The 17,879-nt window shown below is 34.6% G+C and overlaps 3 protein-coding genes across 4 annotated transcripts; 1 reads left to right on the forward strand and 2 right to left on the reverse strand.

Moving 5' to 3' along the window:
• The first annotated feature begins 7,976 nt into the window (after positions 1-7,976).
• On the forward strand, positions 7,977-9,275 carry LOC128861950 (probable dimethyladenosine transferase). Its single transcript, XM_054100327.1, has 3 exons — positions 7,977-8,146; positions 8,215-8,927; positions 8,991-9,275. Exons 1-3 carry the CDS (start codon positions 8,089-8,091, stop codon positions 9,138-9,140), a joined length of 921 nt encoding a protein of 306 aa, XP_053956302.1. The 5' UTR covers positions 7,977-8,088; the 3' UTR covers positions 9,141-9,275.
• Positions 9,276-9,934: 659 nt separating this feature from the next.
• LOC128861929 (SCY1-like protein 2) lies at positions 9,935-14,670 on the reverse strand. Its single transcript, XM_054100306.1, has 6 exons — positions 14,342-14,670; positions 13,674-14,273; positions 13,409-13,611; positions 12,447-13,339; positions 11,526-11,741; positions 9,935-11,457 (listed from the first exon to the last, which is right to left on the reverse strand). The coding sequence occupies exons 1-6, from the start codon at positions 14,472-14,474 to the stop codon at positions 10,917-10,919; spliced, it is 2,586 nt and encodes an 861-aa protein (XP_053956281.1). The 5' UTR covers positions 14,475-14,670; the 3' UTR covers positions 9,935-10,916.
• Positions 14,671-16,049: 1,379 nt separating this feature from the next.
• Positions 16,050-17,798, reverse strand: LOC128861937 (uncharacterized). Of its 2 annotated transcripts, none has more exons than XM_054100312.1 (3): positions 17,643-17,795; positions 16,471-17,584; positions 16,050-16,410 (listed from the first exon to the last, which is right to left on the reverse strand). In XM_054100312.1, the coding sequence occupies exons 2-3, from the start codon at positions 17,569-17,571 to the stop codon at positions 16,312-16,314; spliced, it is 1,200 nt and encodes a 399-aa protein (XP_053956287.1). In that variant the 5' UTR covers positions 17,572-17,584; positions 17,643-17,795; the 3' UTR covers positions 16,050-16,311. The 2 variants fall into 2 exon arrangements, with proteins under 2 accessions (XP_053956287.1, XP_053956293.1); XM_054100318.1 differs by having other exon boundaries at positions 16,334-16,419; positions 17,643-17,798.
• Between the last annotated feature and the right edge of the window lie 81 nt (positions 17,799-17,879).

Genomic DNA, 17,879 nt, shown 5'->3' on the forward strand with positions numbered 1-17,879 from the left:
ATATCTACAATACATATGCGGTTGTTCACACACGATTCGCTAAAAAGGAATCCGCGCGCATTCAAAGGCACAGCATTGTGCCGAAAATTATGAATTATGAAGCGAAAACAAAACTGCCCCATAATATACTTAGATACCTTTTTAGACCTTTTTTATGAAGTGTAATTTATTATTTGGTATATGAATACTTATATTAATGTCGAGTGTTAAGTGTTACAGCTTTGAAATAAAAAGTACATATTGATTGAAAAATTTTGGTTACAAATTTTGAGACATCGGTCTCTTTTGTTATGAACAATACTGCACATCAACACAACTCGCAGAAGCTTCAGTGATTTCTTCAATATTAAATGTTTGGCACTTTGTGCTTCATGGGAAGGCTGAATGTCTGCACAGTAGCCTACAAAAAACCGCACTCTTATTTTACAGTAAGTTTATTTCTTTGCTGCTAATATGCATATGCTTTTGTGCACTTTTTATCAATCGGAGAACCACATACGTAAAGGAATATGTTAACTTTATATTTATATACCACGCGAGAACTAAAAATAATGGTTTAGAAATTTTCCCTAGTATCGAAATGTCCTGGCCAGAACTTTTTCATATACTATTTGTCGTTTTTTTGTGCCTATTACTGTAGCTTTTGCGAACACTTGACTCACAGCAGCTGCGGCTGTCGAGCAGTTGGAACACATATTTACATACATAGAAGCGTGCATACATATATGTATACGGAGCCGCGGCCACTCGACATCACAAAAATTCAGAAACCAGACTATATATTTCCGAAGGCTTATGATGCGCTGAATCCAAATCTGGCCTCAGAATTGCTCTATCAGCTCTGGTTTTTGAGATATCCTAACCTAAAAGTGCAAAAAACACCATTTTTGCCCATATTTGAGGTTATGTAGCCTTGCAGATGTTTTCTTTCACCAAAATTAAAGGATGGCGTCTTTAAATACAAGCCTTCTTTTTTCAAATGGCGTTTTGTTTGCTCAAATATCATTTTTTTTCGCAGAGATATCGCATTTTGAAATTTTCATGTTTCGAAATTTTCCTACACCTGAAAATCGATTGAGATAACATAGACATCATATAATCGATTACTAATTTTCTTGAATTGAGTCTTATTTTTCTTAAAATTTTGTCTCACACTATAAGTGTGCTGACTCACCACACCCCTACACTATCTGACCTTTGGGTACCGAGTCACACACAGCCCTAACCCCTAGAAACCATCCCTATCATACCGCGAGCAGGCTTTCCCACAAACTCCAAATTTACATACTATTAATCCATATATTTCAGGCCCTCAAACCCAAGAAAATTAGTAATCGAATATATCATGTCTATGTTATCTTAATCGATTTTCAGGTGTAGGAAAATTTCGAAACATGAAAATTTCAAAATGCGATATCTCTGCGAAAAAAAATGATATTTGAGCAAACAAAACGCCATTTGAAAAAAGAAGGCTTGTATTTAAAGATGCCATCCTTTAATTTTGGTGAAAGAAAACATCTGCAAGGCTACATAACCTCAAATATGGGCAAAAATGGTGTTTTTTGCACTTTTAGGTTAGGATATCTCAAAAACCAGAGCTGATAGAGCAATTCTGAGGCCAGATTTGGATTCAGCGCATCATAAACCTTCGGAAATATATAGTCTGGTTTCTGGGTCTGAATGTTGGTTAAATTTTGTCGGCCTGTGTAATCATGTACGCGCTTCGCTTATGTATTGGTTGCTCCGCTTAGCAGCTCAAAATCATACGACTAAATAAAGATAGCGGAAAAAACTTATAGACAAAAATGTTCACAAAAGAATGCTCTATAAAAAAATTCTGATGTATATTTTCCATAAAATCAATAAAAAAAAAGTTATTACGCTTTAAAACAATTGATCCCTTAATTTTTCGCGTAATTTTGTTTATAACTTTTTTATTATTAATTTTACAAAAAAAAGTTTTGAATGAAAGTTGTAGATAATATTATTATCTACAAAAAAGTATTTTACAAAATTTTCGTAACTTTCGAAATTCACGAGATAATCGCAAAAACTAGTTGCACCCTTATTTCCAAGATGGCGGCCGCGGGACACAACCCCCGACCCCGAAAACTCAAATTTAAGTGATGGGTTTTACATAATAAAACCATAAACTCGCATACTCCTAAAATTACGAAGTTGGCTATTTTTTTCGTCTCTTTTGACTGGACTACAAGACTTACAAAATATTGGCAAATAATTTCAATTCGACGCGAAATATTCCAATATTGACTATTTTCGGATGGTCGCGAAAATTGACATATGGGCGGCTCGTTTTATGAATGAAATTGAAATATGAGCTCGAACTTATGAATGAAGTTTTTTGTTTTTGTACGATATAATATTCTAAATTGTTCAGCACCGTCGCGACTAAAAGAATCATGGCCGCTGCGACTGCGTCTACGAATGTATTTCGTTTTTGTATGAAGTGAGTGATATGTGCAAATACATATGTATGTAGGTCAAGGTTATTTCGGCATACATGCATGTACATATGAAAGGAAGATGATGTTCTTGCACTTGTGCATTATTGTTTTTTATATACAAATGTATATACATATATTGGTGCATACATATGTATGAAGTCGCGACCATACGACCGTTCGCCCTGTGTGTATTAAAAACACTTTTCCGCGTACTTACCATAGAAATAGTTCACATGCACATACAAAATGCGAAATGCCGTCGGCAAAATGAAAAAATTTACAAATAAAAAATTGTTTGTTGGCGTACATTTTTAATTTATTTAAAATAAAATATGTATAAAGCAATATGAAAAATCCTGAAATAGAATGAAACAAGAGAAAATTCTGCAATGAAATTAAATGAGAAAAATTAGAAACAAAAATTCGATAAAAAGAAAAATTTAAAAAATGTGTACACGATTTGCGAATTTACCTTCCATCTAAATATATATTCGCACATATTCGAATGTGCACATAAACGCATAAATGCTGAACTTACCGAGATTTATGGTTGGAACTGCATTTCGTTTTAAAAGTTTTTTCCCAACAGCGTAGTCCTCAAAATGATTCCTGCATACGAATGTGGTATAAGGCGTGCAACGAGCAGTTGGCTCCAAATGTAAATTTTCCAACCACTTCTGTGCTACAGCCTTATCCCGAGGCAAAAGAAACATTTGTTTGTTTTTTTCACTGCACCCGCGAACTATGCACTTCCGAACTTTAGGCATTTTGTTTAAAAGTTAATTATTTTAAATTTTTTACACATAACTATCGAAAATTGCTTAGCACGACCGACTCACTTTCAAAATTTTGCGTTCTGATACACGCCAACTTTTCTTTCGAACTTCTTCTTTTTGGCGCATTTGTTTATTCGACTAACAGTTAACCTCTATGACATATGTGCACATAAATGCATACACATAAAAAAATGCAAATATATACAAAAACAAGTGGAGTAAAGTTGGTGAAGAGAAATATGGTGTATTAATTTTTTATGTGGTGTTTTCATTTTATGGTGGAATTGTGGTGTTTCTAATTTTTGTGTGGGGAAAAGTCAGTGAGGTTATTGGGCATACATGCATATGTACATACATATGTATGAAAGGAAGATGATATTCTTGCGCTTGTGCATTATTGTTTTTCATATACAAATGTACATACATACATATGTATGTAAATGCTGTCGAATACATAAACTATAAATTGACATACAATATAAAATAAGTGTTGATTTATCTTAAACCATTCTTTTTTTCTGAATGCAAATACCTCCTATTGACATGTACATACATATTATGTACTTATGTATATTTCATATACCATCATTTATTTACATTTAAAGTATACGTTCATTTTTGAATGTATGTAATGAAAAACTTCATGAATTACTTTCATAACTTTATTAAAATTTATTCGTGTCGCGCGCATGCACAAAACCTTTTGTTCACAACGCAGGCGCAGAAATAAACGCTCTGCGTATTTATCCTCCCCACGTGACTCGCCATCAATTCTCTGTGGAAATTTTTTTTTTTTCGTTTTTAATTTTTATTTTTTTAATGTAATCGTAAAAAAAATTGTAATAAATTTTATGTATCCGCTTATCATTTCAAAAGTAACAAAATGGTAAAATAATAAGCAGTCGAAGAAATAAACGCACCGCCTATTTTTCCTCGCCACATGTTAGACTTGAGTTCAATTCCCGGTGCAAACTTTTTTTTATAAATTTTATTTTTTAAAATCGTTTTTTTTTTTAATGTAATTGAAAAAAAAAAATTATGTAATAAATTTTACGTATTCGCTTATTATTTCAAAAATACGAAAATAGTACAAATTTAATTGGTTTAATGTCGAGGTGAGAAATGTGTTGTGTGTTGAGGTGAAAGATATGTGGTGTTTCTAATTTTTGTGTGGGCAAAAGTCAGTGAGGTGTCTATAAATTCGGTGTGCTAAATGACCTTATTACAAATCTTTCAAATCTCAATTGTACTAAAAAAAGCTCACAGTAACATTTGCACCTTCTCATTGGTATTACCAGATATCTTTCACCTCAACACACAACACATTTCTCACCTCGACATTAAACCAATTAAATTTTTACTATTTTCGTATTTTTGAAATAATAAGCGAATACGTAAAATTTATTACATAATTTTTTTTTTCAATTACATTAAAAAAAAAACGATTTAAAAAAAAAAATTCATAAAAAAAAGTTTGCGCCGGGAATTGAACTCGAGTCTAACATGTGGCGAGGAAAAATAGGCGGTGCGTTTATTTCTTCGACTGCTTATTTTTTGACCATTTTGTTACTTTTGAAATGATAAGCGGATACATAAAATGTATTACAAATTTTTTTACGATTACATTAAAAAAAAAAAAATTTAAAAACGAAAAAAAAATTTGTGCCGAGAATTGATGGCGAGTCACGTGGGGAGGATAAATACGCAGAGCGTTTATTTCTGCGCCTGTGAACAAAAGGTTTTGTGCATGCGCGCGACGCGAATAAATTTTAATAAAGTTCTGAAAGTAATTCATGAAGTTTTTCATTACACACATATGTACATAAATGAACGTATACTTTATATGTAAATAATTGATGGTATATGATAATATACATAAGTACATAATATGTATGTACATGTCAATAGGAGGTATTTGCATTCAGGAAAAAAGAACGGTTTAAGACAAATCAACACTTATTTTATATTGTATGTCAATTTATAGTTTATGTATTCGACAGCATTTACATACATATGTATGTATGTATGTACATTTGTATATGAAAAACAATAATGCACAAGCGCAAGAACATCATATCACATATGCAAGTATGCCCAAATAACCTTGACTTATGTATGTACACATGTCATACCACATCACATTCTTACAAGAAATCAAATACACATACGCACTAGTGAACGAGTTTCTTCCTAACAAGTGCAAAAACAATTCTGCTCTATGTACATATGCATATATGTATACCGACTTTATGTCCTAGCATATATACATACATACATATATACCTACTTGCCTTCTAAACTTCCTACAAAATAATTGTATTCATATGTTACTACATCCATGCACGTTCATACATTCAAGCATACATATACATATGCGCGAGCACAGCGCTCCCTTCTTGCTTCCGTGTACTTTTGTCTTTCACCAGTCGATATTCCTAATATTGTACTTACAAAAACACAATACTTTGATAGACGCAAAAGCAACAGCAAGCACAACGCGATGGCCGCTTTGCCACCACACATTCTAAAATGTTCTAGAACACAACAAAAACACATACGTACCTCACATGCGCATGTCGCCCAAAGCTAAAATCTAAGCCTAGCGACTACAAAAACAAAATACATTCGTAGACGCAGTCGCAGCGGCCATGATTCTATCAGCGACGGCGCTGAACAATTTAGAACAAAAACAAAAAGTTCATTCATAAGTTCGAGCTCATATTTCAATTTCATTCATAAAACGACCCGCCATATGCCAATTTTCGCGACCATTCGAAAATAGTCAATATTGGAATATTTCGCGTGGAATTATTTGCCAATATTTGATAAATCTTAAATTTTTGTCATGTCGAGTGGCCGCTCCTCCGTATGTATGTATGCACCCTTATATGTATGTAAATATGTCTTCTAACTGTGCGACAGTCGCGAGTTAATGCGACTTCCAGCGAATCACACATTGCTGTCCGCAAAGCCGCATATATGTACCTTATGATCAGAAAGTACCGGGAATGTTTAAATTAAACAAAACAGAGTTAAATTTAAGGCAAATTTATATTATCTCCTTCAAAATTTGACCCGTCTGAAGCAACACACATGTGCCAACGTTTAACCCAGTCCTCCAAACACCCCCGGCAGGCCGATTTGTATTCTCTTTGATCAGTGCGATGGCGCGTTATCATCATGCAAAATCTGAGAATTGTTTGCTCACATTTCCGGGGGTTTCCAACACACAGCATCTCTCTAAGGTTTCAAAACGGATAAATAATATTCTCTATTGACTGTCTGGCCCGAAGGTACTCATGGTGGACTATGCCTTGGCAATCGAAGGAAGCAGTCAACATCACCTTGTTCTTTTTGCTCATAGGGTATACATATCCCATGTGTCAAGTGTGCGCAGAAGCTTGTGTTCTGGGTTTGTTAGAATGGTGGTAGTTTGTACATATATTTATACACATATGTGAGTATGCGCGTTAGGCTTCCTGGATGGATATTAGAATATTTTCTCATCAATATGTGTATGTAAGTAGTTCAGATTTGACTGATGAGATTAAATATAGGAGTGCATATTCATATGGTATGATTGCCTTTATGGCTGTTTTACATATAAAATAATTCAAATGAAGTATAAATAATGTTATATAGAAAATAAATTTCTAAATAACAGGTATTAGAAAAACCTGAATACACTATTTTAAATCAATTCTTATTAAATCAAATATAAAAAATGAAATAAAAATATCGAACAAAAAACTGTGTACAGGATTTGAACCTGAGTCAAATATGAGACTATGTACTGCATACACAACACGTCTTTCACGATTGCGCTAATCTACAATCACTAATAAATTTTTCTAAATCACTCATTTATTCGATTCGCAGTTTTATATGCACATATTCTATGTTAGTTGAAAGTTGGTATGCGTAATTATATGCTTATGTATGTGTGTATGCGCGTTTGGCTTTCTGGACGGATATTAGAATGATATTTTCTCATCAATATAATTTGGATTTGATGAAATAGATTATAGACATACATATGTACATATTTTCTGTTTTGATTGATTTATATAAAAATCAGGTCATATCCATTATGAACTATTTTATACCGAAAAGAAATTTCCATTTATAAAATACAAAAAAAACAGTATTTTAAAGAAATTTTAATTAAAATAAACTCAAAAATTTTACCAGACTTTCCTGGTTTGAATTGTAAAAAAAAATGTGCAAGAAAAAAAATATGACTTCAGGACTTGAACCTGAATTATATACGTGCCAAAAAACAAAACGAATAATTCCGCCGACTTTAGCTTCTGCACCACAAACTAACTGCCGCACGGCCTTCTTAATCGCAAATTTATTCGTTTCGATTTCCTTAGTAGTGTGCCGAAAAATCTTATGAACTTCCTCAGTAGTTTGGTAAACGCAGAAAAAATCTGAATTGCTGTCCTAGCGTGGTAAGTAAATATAGAAACCCTCCACTCGCGTCACTGGCGTGGTAAATATCTGCAATTCCCCACTCGTGAGGGAAGTTGAATTTGAAATGAACTTATTATGAATCTACAAATTAGAACTCGAAAAAAGCTCATTTAACATTTGCACCTTCTCATTGCATTAACATTCTCTGGCTTAACATTCTCTGGTAATACTACTGTAATCGTTACTGTTCCCAGCGACATCTAGCGTCAAAATATGTGCAACTAAGTAATGTGTTGGCATCCCTTTCTCACATGACAGCTGATGCCACATGGTTGCGATATCAAAACAAATGCAGCACCACTAAAAACAACAAATATTCGGCACGTTAATAACACGGAAAAATAATAATTTTTAGCGAAATAAAACACAATATGCCAAAAGTAAAAACGGAGAAAAAATCACGCATACACCATGAGGTGCAAAAACAAGGTGAGAGCATAGAATAAACTGGACTCATTGATTTACATATATTTTTTAACACTGTTCGTCCAAATCAGGCATCGTCTTCAATAAGGATTTTGGCCAGCATATACTCAAAAATCCGCTGGTCATACAAAGCATGCTGGAAAAGGCTGCACTACGAAACACGGACACCGTGTTGGAAATCGGTCCCGGTACCGGTAATATGACAGTGCGTATGCTGGAGCGGGCAAAAAAAGTGATTGCCTGCGAAATCGACACACGACTCGCTGCTGAGTTGCAAAAACGTGTGCAAGCCACACCATTGCAACCAAAATTGCAAGTACTAATCGGTGATTTTCTCAAAGCTGAACTGCCTTTCTTTGATTTATGCATTGCCAACGTCCCATATCAAATTAGTTCTCCGCTAATATTCAAATTACTGCTGCACCGGCCGCTTTTTCGCTGTGCTGTGCTGATGTTTCAGCGGGAATTCGCACAACGCTTGGTTGCCAAGCCAGGTGATAAGCTCTATTGTCGGCTAAGCATCAACACGCAATTGTTGGCACGCGTCGATATGCTCATGAAAGTTGGTAGAAATAATTTCAAGCCACCACCAAAGGTAGAATCAAGCGTTGTACGATTGGAGCCAAAAAATCCACCGCCACCAGTTAATTTTACCGAATGGGATGGCTTAACGCGTATCGCATTTCTGCGCAAAAACAAAACTTTGGGTGCGGCGTTCAAAATCAATTCAGTACTAGATATGCTGGAGAAGAATTACAAATTGCATCTATCGCTGCAAAATAAGGTACCCATTGTGAGTAATATATGAAAAAAAAAATTAATTAAATTGTGTGCTTAAATTGTATAGCCTCTCGAGCCAGATTTTGACATGCAAACCAAGGTAATAGGCATCCTACAAAAACTGGAAATGGAAAGTGCACGCGCACGCTCTATGGACTTGGACGATTTTATGAAACTGCTGTTGGCATTCAATTCCGAAGGCATACACTTTAACTAGTGCTTGCTAACTTAATTTGTAAATACCTAGAATTAGTGAATAAGATAAATTAATAAAATACGAAAGGTGTCACGATTAGCAAATGCAGCTGGCAATGACATGATGACCGTTCGTGTATACAAATAACTAAATCAACCTTTCGTCTGTCGTTGGTACATTTATTTTAGCGAAAATTGAGCACATACGAGATATATTTGTGTATTTGTTGTATGTTTTTAATATGGGTAATATTTTTTATTATTTTAGATAAAATTTTTTAAATAACCATTGCATGTTTTTAGATTACAATTAGTTTGAAATGATAGCTCAAACAGATATGGAAGAAGGGTATTCAAAAAATGTGGAGGTGTGCTATTACATCGCAACACTCATAGATCACAATAATAGTTTGAAATACAGTAAAATGGTTTGCTGGCATAGATGAAGAAATATGACTAATAGGTATTATATGTAAGTATATATCAACGGCGAACCATAATTTTACATGCATGTGTAGATATTTATTCGTTCACTTCAAAAGTGCTTATTTTTTTGTTTATTTTTCCTTAACCAAAGATTTGTTTTTAAATTTTAATTGTCTTTATTTAAAATCAATTTTTTCATTACGCCATTAACATTTACGAAACACCATGTAATGCACGTATATATGTATGTATGTAAATACTTTTAAAAGTTTTTTTCAACGCATGAACCACACTAAGGAGATTAACTTCGTACGAATATATTTTAGTTGAGATTTTTACTAATTCACAATTTGCATTTCAAATTGTGCAATCATTGTCAACAAACCAAACAGAATTATTTTGGAATTCTTTATTATTATTCAATTCGATACACACTAAAAATATGCAAGTATAAGCTTTTGCGCTGAAAACTTCGAAAATAAAAGGTTTTACCGCTCAATCACACAATTGAAGTTTCTTCACAAAATTTACAAAAACAAAAACTAGTTAAACATGACAAGCAGAATCTGCTGAAATTCCATCAATGTTTTTACCTAAAAAGTGTAACAAAGTTCTATGTAGATGATCACCAGTTGACATGGGTATACAAAAACAAAACAAAAAAAATAAAACATACATACACCGCATATTGCACTTTTTATATTCTACGCCTAAAAACAGTTTCCACATCGTTTGAATAATTCCCCCGATACTGCTGCTGTTTAGAAAATTTTCCTTGATATTTAAAATGGTCATACACATTTTCACACTTTTCGTGTAAATGTTAGGTTAGGGAAAAAGAAATCCATTATTTTTGTGCAAATGGTTTAAAACTGTTTTATGGTTGATCTTTGGCTCCTGGACGATGGTACGACTACTAACATGCCGATCAACTTCGATTATTTTTGTGAATTTATCGACATTTTCTTTAACATCAAAAATGTCTGAACGGAATCGATGAAACCAAAACTGACGTAATTACCGTTATACTTTCGGCACCATAAACACCAATCACACTTTCAGTGGCCTGGCTTGCATTGTCGCCTTTATCAAAGAATAACGGTAAAATGTACCGAATTTTCTCTTTGATGACTTCCATTGTTAACACCATGTAAAACAGCAAAATAATTTTTTTTAGTCAAATGTCACCTTGACTACGAGCATAAACTTTAAGTTGTTTGTTCGATATTTTACGAGATATCGATCCCTACCGTCATCTACTGAGAAAATAATGGATTTCTTTTTCCCCGTGCTAATATATCAAGATGAGGTATGTGGAATGCCTGCAGCTTGCATAGCTGCCACTTTGCAGAAATTATTTTGAAAATATAAGTTAATTAAGAAAACTTAAAATATCTTGTTGCGATAATGCATTCAGATTTTTGCAATCCTGCGCTTGTAGTTGTGTTGTACTTTGTTGCGGTAACAATGGAGTTAAATTATTCATACTATTCATGCTATTGGCATTGCCATTGTTGACTCCACCGCTAATATAGCCACTCGGATAAATATAATTCACTGCTGGTCGTTGTACACTGATGTTCTTATTGCCTCCACCAAATGGATCTAAATTATCCAATGAAGACAAATTATTATTACTACTACTACCAGCTTGTGGTGAAGCGAGTTGATTATTCATAACCAACGGGTTTGCGCTATGCCAGCTATTAGTCCAGTCTTCATTCGAACGTGATTGATTTGAACTAATCGCATTGCTGCCACTAGAGCCTAGAGAAGCGTAGGGATTCACAATTGACTGCACTACGTTGGGAGGTCTAGCAGTCTTTGGCGTTGAACAATTGCTTAGATTAGATAGATTCGAATTCATTAACGAGGAGAGAATGTCGGGTTTGGGCGATGCGTTGTGTGATATTCTAAAAGATAGAATGGAAAAAATATTGAACCACATTAAGCAGAGAGTATTTATTATCGAGCTACTCACTTTAGAGTGTCAGTGTTCGGTTTTAGTTTTTGTGGTTGACTTGTTTGCACTGTGGCGTTTAAATGTTTCGTTGGCTGTGATATGGAAAATCCAGAAAACATATCATCATCACTGTTGGCACTATTCGAGAGATTTATATTTGCTTTTGAGCCTTGTGATAAGGCACCGGAACCTTTTTCTAATTCGTTAGCCAAAATTTCAGAAGCGTCACGTGGCCTAATGTAAGTAAATAACGATTAGTATTTTTTAGCACAATAAAATATAAATTATACACATAAAAAGCACCTAATTTTAAAAAGGGTTGGCTATTTTACATTGTGTAATGAATTATTAGCCGAATGGGTTAGTGCGTGACTACCAATCGGGAGTGAGTAGTTTCGAAACTCGGTGCACGACCATCAAATAATAGAATTTTTTTTAATAATTGTCGCCTTTCGGCAGGCAATGACAAACCTCGGAGTACATTTCTGTCATGAAAAATCTCCTCATAAAAACCATTTGCCGTTCGGAGTCGGCTTAAAACTGTAGGTCCCTCCATTTGTGGAACAACATCAAAACGCACACCACAAATAAGAGGAGCTCGGTCAAACACCCAAAAAGGGTGTACAAGGCAATTTTTTAATGTAATTTTATTTTTTTAATGAAGTAAAGTGTGCCAGGTAACAATGACGTTCGTCTTCAATACGCAAATTTGGCAATAAATAGCATTCTCTTTTTTCATTCTACCTCATTTTTCAAAAATGAAAATAAGGAGACTTCAAACGTGCGCATATCAAAATGGCTGACACACTTGGTACTATTACACTATGATATTTTATATCTTGAACTTGTTTATCAATTCCAGTCTTCATAATCGAATCGCTAATTTCGCACATCTTCACTGGTATGAAGTTTCAACTGTGCTCGCCCATAAACACTCACTTATTTTCTCTTTGAATAGTTGAAAGTTGTTCCAATTTCTCGCGTTGCTCCTTCTCTACCCGACTGAACATTTCCTTAATCAATGCCACAATTGTGTTAAATTGTGCAATAGTCAGTCCATTCTCAACGCAGAGTGGCATTAGAAATGGTATACATTTGTGCGCCATTACATCTTTAGTAATACCCAGCTTGGTATTGGTCATGGCAATTTTGTAAATTCCAATTATAGCCATTATTATAGCCGGTTCACGGCTTTGTATCTGCTGCAGGAAGGGCAATATTTCATCCAACACCAACCATTTGTCAAGATCTTCTAAGAGTTTACCAATTGATACCAAACAATTCACTTTCACCGAGACGTTGGTACTGTGCAGGCAAAGTTTCTTAATGCGCGGTATCACAGCATTTTTCATGGCGTTGTAGTCGATCAAATTAGAAAAGGTTGGTAGGACAGCCAGGCACAACTCCTGTATTTGTGGCATATCACATTCCAGTGAACGATAGAGCAGTGGTAATACATGCAGCTTGACTTCCTCAGCGGGTGTTAACTTCAACAGAAGATCCATTTTTTGCATGAAAATTAATAATATTTGTATGGGGTCGGTCAGTTTGAAAATGGGTTTAAGATGCGTTAAAATGTGCTCGCAATACTCCTTCTGACTGCTCATTTCAGCAATAAGCAGGACATTTGGTAAAACAAATGGTATCATTGGTGAATTTACAAATTCCTTTACTAGATAAGGTAATATGGAATGTAAGTTGACGCGATGCGGTAATGTTGGTATAATTTGTGGAAGTCCTTTGTAAAATTTGGATTTTTGTAAATTATCCCACTGATATAGGGAATCCAAATAGCTGAGTGTTTTAACGCCCACATCTTGAAAATAAGAGATCTATAAATACAATAAAAATAAACGTCTTTTTAAAGCATGATATCAAGTTAAGCGATTATAATGTACCACCTGTTTTAGTTCGTGCAACTGTGGGCGCATATGCGAACTGGGATGCAGCAACGCTCTTAAGCTCTCAATCAAGTCACTGGGTATACTATTCATTGACGGGTATTTCCGCTGGTTAAGTTCAGCCGCGTAACGTCGAAATGAGCTGTAATCACTGCCAAACATTTTTAGCGGTTTCCCCGAATAAATCGTGAAAATTAGCACACCTGCAAATATAGGAGATACTTAATTTCTGCAGCTGGCAAGAGAAATAAACCCAATAACAGACCTAAAGAAAATAAATCGCTTTCGGCGCAATTTATAGAATTCAACGCTATTTCGGGAGCACAATACTCTAGACTTGGCTGTGCTAGCACATGTATAGAAGTCGAATATTCGCGACATGACCAAAATGGTTTACCATCCACCGACGGCTGATTGGCAATGCAGAAATCAAAGCCAAATAGCTTCCAACTGCGATTTTTATTAATCACAATGGTCTCAGCACAAATATTACGATGCACAATTTTCGCGTCGTTGTGCAGAAATGACAAACCGTCAAAGAGTTGGAGAAGCCCATGACGTATCTCAACATCATATAATTTTTTATCCGAACGCACCGAATCACCAACAACATTCGCCAGCGATGCGAACACTGGCTCCGTGGCAAAAGCTAATGAATCCCGTGATTCTTCTAGCGGATGTTGCACTGTCAGAACGTGCGGATGTCGTATTTTTGTCAACTGTTGCACTCCTCGCCTCAAAGTTTCCAGCATCGTTTCGCGATCATCTTTTGACCAGCGCTCTAGCATTTTCTTTTCGAATACAAATACTGACACTTCCTGCTTGGTACTCTTCTTATAGCCATTGTATACCTTCCACATTAGGCCTTTAGGGGTATAAATACGGATACCGTCAAACAAGAGAATTTAGTTTTAGTTTTAGGAAATTACTTACCAATACCCGCCGTACAAACCTGCTCCAGCACCTCATATTCTCGGGTGACGTTATTTCCTGGTAAAACTCCAGACAGCTGGGACACTGTTGTATGCACGGTTGAGTAGAATTTATTTATCACATCCATAGCCATCTCATTAATTAATTAATTTATAAAAATTAATATGATTTTGATGGAATTTGCACTTTACTCTAAAGTAATTTTAACTCCTTTCTAATCTGAGTAAAAGACAAAGTTAATTTTTTTCCTAATGCGTTAAAATTTTTTGTTGTCTGTTTTCTCTCCTACTTCTTAAATTAGTAATCGATAATGGTAGGTGTATTCCGCACTTAACCAGTAGGGTTGCCGTTACCTTTTGCAATTCTTTAACTTTAAAATAAAAGGAGATGAATATAACAATACATACATATATAAACTAAGAATAGTAGAATACAAACAAGCCCAATCTATTGAAGCTGATGTTCGTAGACCAGCTGATGGGTTTGTTGGACCAGCTATTGATAACGTTAACAATATTGTAACAAATCACGAAAGTTGACGAAACCACTGACATTATCGACCTAATGAAATATTATATTAATTATTATATTTTTATATTAACAAAAGCATAAACACCAGATGACATGACAGAAGTTGCCAGAATATACGACTTGCCACATCTATAAATTACGATAGTGGTTAGGCACATTTAAATAAGCAGAGGTGCATCTGAATAAAGTAGTTAGGGGTAAGTTGAGCGTGCGAACATTTAAAAAGGAAATAAAGTGATTGAGGATCGATATTAAATAACGCGAGCAAGTTGCGTTGCCATTAGTTTATGAATTTTATTTAGCAATTCATTGATCGAACTCAGAGCATTATAGAGTTTTATTGAAGAAAAATATAACAAAATTAATTTTATTAAAACTAAGTCGTATATCTTGATTTCTTTTGTTAGGCGTCACAGTTCAGATTTCCCTAAAACGTATACGGGGAAGCTTTTATATATGGCGCTCGTTCGTCCGAAGCTTTAATACATTTCTTTCATTTAGTATCCATATTATGCACGCCATGTCGATAGGATTGAGAGAATCCAGATTAGTCAGTTTCAAATACCTGCAGAGTAGAATAATAGTACCGCATTTCTCTTCCACCTTTGACTGTCTGTAATTGATCCATGCTCCTTGAGAGGATTTTCTCTAGTATTCCCTCCAGATCTCTTCTCCAGTTACTTGAAGTGTTTCTATGTAGACATTATTAGAGCTCACTATGCTTCAAATACTCGTATTGCTACAGCTCTAATTGACCAAATTACATAGAACCTCAAAGAAAATGTAATTATTTACTTTCAAAAAATCGCTTCATGGATTATTTGAATCTCTTTTATAAGCAGTTTCATTCACGTTTTTTCATATTCCTACTTACATACATCTAAATATGCACCTATAACAATTTCTTAAATTGCATTCATTGGCTAAATAATTAAATAAAAATTAAATTAAATAATACATAATTATTAAACGAACAAATGCATCTTTCTCCAAAAATGTTATATATGAAAATTTCTATTTCTTAATCGTAACTTTTAAGACTTACCTAATATCATGTGAAATACTATTTAATTCAAATTAGTCTGCGTTTGACATATTCGAGTTTGAACTTTTCACACGGCAATGTGAATGGTTCATGCTTCACTCGAATGTTCCTTTTTAAATATTGAATCAAGGATTACAGACACAATATATACCAATTATTTTATTTTTATAGTATTAATGTAAAACGGTCACAGGCATAATTCATTCTCGTAAAATAAAGTAATAAATTTGTGCGTATGTCTAAATAAAATACAGTACAAAGTATTAAACGTGGTTCCATCGAACGGCTTGACGCATTTGACGTATACCCACCCACTTACCTAACACCTTAGTTTTGTGAACTGCTACAACAACAACAACACATGTAACGCCACGCACGTACACATTTTTTACAATTAGGTAAATTGAAAAGCCAAATAATGGCAGCCCCTGAATAATTTCTGTTCACGCTCCACTTTTAACAAGTCGTGTTGCTCTTTCAATTCTAGGTTAATCTATAAACGCTTATTTCTTTAGTGATTATAGTTATTATTAAAATGTCCAGCATTTCTTACCTTAATTCCTTTTTCCGACTTGTTTTCAAAAAAGTTTAAAACGAGTAGTTTAGTCCGCTTTTTCACAAAAGCTTCGACATCCAGAAACAGACTAGAGCAACTGAAAATGCAGCTTTCGAAACCTATTTCATCCAAATGCGATGAAAGCGAAAGCAATTTTAGAAATTCCGCTGCACTGCGCACATAACAAGTATGAAAGTGCAACACGCGCAAAGAAGGTATTTGTTGAATATAACGAAGCATTGCGGAAATTGCTATTGGATCGGTTGCCAAAAGCAAACGTCGCAAGCGAGTATGCAAATGCAAGTCAATAATTTTCGGAAATATCGCTATGAATTCGCGTGTGCTTATCGCTTCAATGCGAAGTATATTATGCAGTTCCACCAACTTATTATGTAGTGTATCTAAGTTGGATGACGAGTATAGATCGCTGATTTGCAAGTTCTTCAAATTGACCAAGTTGTGCAGGTTCGGTGTAAAATATGGCAATTCATAGGAATTCAAAACCAACGTGCGCAAAGCGCAATATTGTAATGCATTGGTGCCCAGTCGTGGCAATTTTGCTTTGAAACTCTTTAATATTAATGTATGAATCGGTAGTTCTTGCAGTATTTCTTCTAAATATTCAAATTGAAATGTGAAACAAGAACTGAGGGTCAATTCTTCTATACTTTTCCACATTGTAAAGCCTGCGCCCGTAAATTTCCCTGCTGGTTGCAAAATTTTTACGTTGGGAAATATACCATGCAATTTGGCTACAAACTTATCTTGCAGCAACTGGGTACTTTCCACTGAAACGTATAACTTATGCGTTTTGTAGAATTGAAATGGGCTTAACTCATTTACGAGATCGATAGTTTCACTTTCAAGTTGAACGTGTTGAACATATTGGTTAACATGGCTAATGAATACTTTAACTCCTTCCAGTCTTGTTTGCATTTTGGTACTTAATTTCAGTTCTAACCGGTTTTTATATTTTGCTCTCCAAATGATATCCAACACACAACCGAATCTTTTGCTTGCGCCTGAAACGGCCATCTGATCTTCTAACGACAGATATTGAAAAATGTTATATAAACAGTCGTCGTTCAACAAATCCATGACTTTTGTGGTCCTAAAACAAAGAAAAAATGTATCGACACTATTTACTGCAATAATTTGGAGGTTCCTACAATCTGTTTTTTTTTTTCTTTGTTGTCGGCGTCTGTCTGTGATTTAAAAATAAATTTCAACGCCGAAACCAATTATTTTCTGTTCAACAAATTTTATTAGAAAAAAAAGCGCAAAATGAATAACAATACATATGGCAATACAACCAAAAGTAAAAGCCGTTATCCAAACAATATTGCCAAGCGTGTTATTAAATTTCATTAAAACCCGCTATACAGAATACAGAAGGTGGCGCCTTC

The sequence above is a fragment of the Anastrepha ludens genome, chromosome 2, assembly GCF_028408465.1.
Source record: "Anastrepha ludens isolate Willacy chromosome 2, idAnaLude1.1, whole genome shotgun sequence".
Lineage (NCBI taxonomy): Eukaryota > Metazoa > Arthropoda > Insecta > Diptera > Tephritidae > Anastrepha > Anastrepha ludens.